The sequence below is a fragment of the Pundamilia nyererei genome, unplaced genomic scaffold (genome assembly GCF_000239375.1).
Source record: "Pundamilia nyererei isolate P.nyererei 1_Seehausen unplaced genomic scaffold, PunNye1.0 scaffold00081, whole genome shotgun sequence".
Classification (NCBI taxonomy): domain Eukaryota; kingdom Metazoa; phylum Chordata; class Actinopteri; order Cichliformes; family Cichlidae; genus Pundamilia; species Pundamilia nyererei.
Window position 1 is genome coordinate 1,077,075 of NW_005187482.1, and position 4,876 is coordinate 1,081,950.

General features: G+C 43.5%; 1 protein-coding gene across 1 annotated transcript in view; it reads right to left on the bottom strand.

The window, feature by feature from the left end:
* The window catches only part of usp43b (ubiquitin specific peptidase 43b), an 83,781-nt gene extending 80,141 nt beyond the window's left edge, over nt 1–3,640 (bottom strand). The window contains exon 1 of the mRNA XM_005738004.1: nt 2,670–3,640. Within this exon, the coding sequence (XP_005738061.1) occupies nt 2,670–3,299 (630 nt within the window). The 5' untranslated portion in view covers nt 3,300–3,640. The remainder of the gene's footprint in view (nt 1–2,669) is intronic.
* Nucleotides 3,641–4,876: the final 1,236 nt, after the last annotated feature.

The window sequence follows — 4,876 nt, forward strand, 5'->3', positions numbered from 1 at the left end:
AGGTTGTGTATCGTGTTTTTAAAAAGTAACTAAGTAACTAAGTAATTAATTACTTTTGAAAATAAGTAATCAGTAAAGTAACGGGATTACTTTTTGGGGAAGTAATCAGTAATTAGTTACTGATTACTTTTTTCAAGTAACTTGACCAACACTGCTCACAACACTATGACCATTATCACTATCACTGCAGTCTAATGTAGATCTCTTTGTGAGTCATGTTCTGCACCCTGCAGCATAGATAATTGTGCAAACCTTAACATGGAGCTCGTAATTACTCACACATACCTGTGACAAAGACCCACTTTCACCACAGCATATGCTTCCCAAACCGGCCTATCAATACACGCCGCTAGGAGGATTCCCGTCCAGCCGTCGCGCCTGCTCACCCTAACTCCCAAACTCCCTTCTTTCTCAGGCCTCTCATGTTATGGAAACCAGTAAACTGGCTGTTGAGTAATTGTTTGAGTTTCAGGCTCTGCTCCTATCTAGGCCCCTCTGTGCAAACACACCACCCCGTTGGGGGGGCGACGATGAACAGATCAAAACAACACATCTGCTCACAGGTTGAAGAAACTCGGCACCTCAGCCGCAATGTGAGAGACACGTCAGTGGGAGCCGAAGCCTTGGACACACTGCCAGTGCTGGTGTTATCACAAAGCAACCCAGAGGTACTTAATCTTTCTTTTTTTTGGTTTTTTTGCAAATACTTATAAAAGCTGCCTCCCTCCTTCTACCTGTGCTGTCCTATAAGCCAGGTGGTACAGGAATGTAGCACAAAGCTTGTTTTTCCTCCACAGCAGGACTGGAACAGACCTCTGCTGAGTCATTAACTGTAAAGATCTGCTGATCAAACCAGGATGATTCGACATTTACAGCACCAGCAGCATCATTACTTAAAATATAAAGTGCGGCACTATAAATTCTACCTAGGGTCCTTTTCAAAATGAGAACCCTTTCCAAGCCTGGCCTTTTATCTTTTCAATTTGATATGAAGATGGGTACTGTGGTTTGTCCTCTTCTGGAAAAAGACGCAACTTTCAGATACCAGTAAAGAAAGTTAATCAACTTAAAAAACGACTAGATTAATAGAGCTACTAAAGCAAAGCTTAGTCCTTTGTGGAGAATTGTTTATTATTGGTTTGTGCTGTCTGGAGTTCCTGCAACTGGGAGCTAATTTAGCCTCTTAGAAACAGGCCTCAGAGCTATCTGATCATTTTATAATGCCTCCCTTCAGGCAGCTGTGGTATTACTCAACAGGCAATTTCAGAAAACCCAGACAGCACGAACTCTGGACCTCCTATGGTCACAAACCACAGCCAAGAAATCCAGTGTGTGTGTGTGTGTGTGTGTGTGTGTGTGTGTGTGTAGCAGGAAACATCTCATCACATATAAAGAAGAGCGGTTTTTTTTCTTTTTCTTTTAATCTTGGCAAGATGTTTCCGTGCTCTCCTCTTATTGTTTTAGTAATAAAATGTGATATCAGAGTCTCCCGAGATCAGAAGGAAATGAAAATGTGGGATCGAAAAATTATTGGCAGCATCAATTATGTTTGACGGGGGACTTTTTCGGAGAGCACAACAGATGGGGCAGCAAAAGAGTCAAGACAAAAAAATTAACCTCCGTGATGATCAACACTCCGTTTATAGGCTGCGAAACCCTGATAATCTGGCTATCTGGCTTTCAGGTAAACCTTCCGCTTCTCTGTAACCACAATGAGGTGTGACAAAAAATCATGCACGTGTCTGTGCTGCAGGGGTCAAGATCTTTCAGCAGTCATCTTCACAGAGTAATTAGCATTTCCAAGAATAGATCCACTGTGAGTCTCTTTGTTCGCCGCTCCAATATTATCTACTTCTTGCATTGAGCTAAGGCTCAGAGAAATCCAGAGCAAAGAAGAGCTTCAGGCAGATAAAGTACAGTTGCATTTCCCCTCTATCTCTATCTTCAGCGTGGGTAGAGTAGGAAAAGCCTGAGGGTCTCCTGATAGTGCTCACTGTCCCTGATCCTCAAGGAAGAAAGTCTCTTAAGTGTAAAGTAAATCATCTCTTTCTGGTGCTCACTTTGCATCACAACTTTTTCACCTACTATAAATAAATACTGTAAAATAGAGGTGACCAAGTCAGGTAAATCTAAACGATTTCCCCCTTAACCTCTTCTAACCCAGTGCTCATAAAATAATGTGAGCAGAGTGAACCTTTTTAAAGTTTTAGTTAGTAGTATCCATCAAGTCTTCATGTGCAAACCCAGCAACAGCATGAGAGCCAGGCACCTGCTCACCTTGTGCCCTCAGACTGCTGCAACTCTGAGCACCAGTGTCATTATCACCTGTCAGGGAAACCCTGGAGTGTCAGGGCAAAGCACTGCGCCCTTGTTGTTGACCATGGCAGAGGAGTTGGTGCAGTGCTATTATATAAAATGATAACCATCTGAACAGGACACTGAGAATAATCATAGTAGTGTTAAAGGCACACTGTCTGAATAACATGTGATTATGTGTGTCTAAACAGAACACCTGTACTTACCAAGGAGCTAATAATGCAGTAACTAACTGGTTGCTACAGTGCCCTTTTTAATACTGTTCCCAGTACCTTTCATTTTGTGCCTATGTGTGCCTTTCACGTTAGACAACTCACAACCACCTGCAGACTAAATTCGGGGGTGGGGTGTACCTTGAAATCCACAGACAGCTGAGGGGTGTACTCCAGAGTCCAGAGGGCTCTGACAAGTGACGCCAAGTGCTCCGTGACTTCTCCCCTGACATGCCTCGTCCCGTCGCTTTTCACCACCCCGTTCATTCTGGTTTGGCTCATGTCCATCTTGTATCGCTCCAGTCCCAGATACTCCGCGAGCAGGTCGGTGTTGCTCAAACACTGGACCACGGCGTTCATGAAACAGGTGTTGCCGTGGTTTTTCAGTCCCAGCACACCTGGGATTTTGTCTCCGTATTGGTAAAGTAGTTTCTCTCTGCCGGTGCACAGAGAAGACGACGTGCTCGAAGTGTTTTTCACTACCCGATCCCGAACTACTTGTACATCCTCTCTGATTATTCCTGAGCTGGCGCTGAGGGTGCAAGGTGCGCCATTCCGAAACCCTCCATCATCATCCTCCGCGTCCTGCGCGTCAGCGTCTCCAAAGTGGGTGAAAGTGCCCAAAGTTTTGATAATTCTGTTCATAAAACTCCCCACAGACTTTAACGATTTTTTGCGGAAAAGCTTCCCAGATTTCGGCTTCTTCTCTTTGCGCTTCTCCTCCTTCGATGTCAGCATTTCCTCCTTGCTGGCTCTGCTCTGTTTCTCCATGACAGTACCTCTACTCCCGTGCCGAGCTATTCTGAGACTGATAATTGTAGGAATTCCGATGCCGGTCTGTCACTCCTCTGCCAGCGTCCCTTGTCCGGATAGCAGAGGGGAAAGCGCACGGGGATGCCACCATCGCGGAGGAGCCAAGAGACACAACAGCACACTGTTATTCCACCGCGCTCTGACTTAAAACCTCCCTCGTCCATCCCAACACTTACTGAAGACGTTCATTATCATCCCGACACCGCTGTCACAAGCAGCATCTCGTCATGGCCGGGACAATGCGAGCCGCTGCGCCGTCCAGTTGCAGCACTGCGCGCTCCTCTCCCACTGCACCCAACTTCGCCTTCATAAGAAGGCTTATGATTGTGTAGCTGCCCCCTCCCACTTTCCCCACACACGAATGACCTAAGAGAGCCCTGTATATAGCTTGATTTGTGGTCATACAGGCCGGTCATTTAAAATCCTGAATACAAATAAAATATTATGAACGTGATGCACTTCTAAAGTCAAAACAAATTCGGCAGAAAATCACCCCAATGACGTTATAAGATTAATACAGTTGCATTGGATAAGCATTTAGATCCAAATATAAATATACGTTTAACCTTTAAAAGCAGCTCAAGGCAGGGGAGAGCAGTGTGTCACGATTTCTGAGATCAATCATCATCAATTTTGCAAATTATGAACAGATCTTAATGACCATTAAATCACTGTTTTGCGTTCCACAACAAATACACACCTCTCAGCTTTTTCATGGATCCTGAAACAGTTTTTTGGAAAAACAGACCTGGAATGTAAATGTGTCCGTCTCTAAGGCACTTCCAGTCAGTTTCTGTTCTTTAAATGTGCTACAGGCTATAAATAACATATAACATGATGTGACAGGCAACACAAAAAGGTTCAGACATTTTTCATAGTCCACAGTGGTTTTAGGTACATTTTTTCATTTCCAAAGAAAAAAAATATTTAACACAATTCAGTTGGATGTATACTGAACACTGAGGGTAGAAACAAAGTATCGATCCTGTCACACTAGTATTGATCCAAGATCAATACCAACATTTATATCGATACTATCAATTCTTGAATGAACTCACCCTCTTCTACTCTTAAGACAGAGTGAGAGGAGCTGTAAAGAGTACATACCGTTAATGTTACAGTTTTTCAATGAAACAGAAAAACACCAGAGCATTTGGAGTAATGACAAATGCTCTGGTAAGACAGACATGTTTGGTACAAAATAATTAAGACAGCTTTTCAGTGGAGCAACCTCATACCAGCTGTGAAACATGAGGGTGGAAATTTTATGGTCTGAGGTTATCTTGAGCGTTTGGAAGCTTGTAGTCAAGTGAGTTATGCATCCTGTCTCAGAATGCTTAAAGATAATGAGGGACCATCTGCCTGAAAGTTTAAGTTGAACCATGAGTGGGTCTTTGCAACAAGGAATGGCTCAAAAGGGAGGGTCATGGAATTTGAATCCTGTTGAAATTAGGGGGGATTTGAAATAGTCAGCATGTGTATTAAAATAAAGATGTGGATGAGTTTTGTATGAAAGAGTTGGTCACATTTTTTTT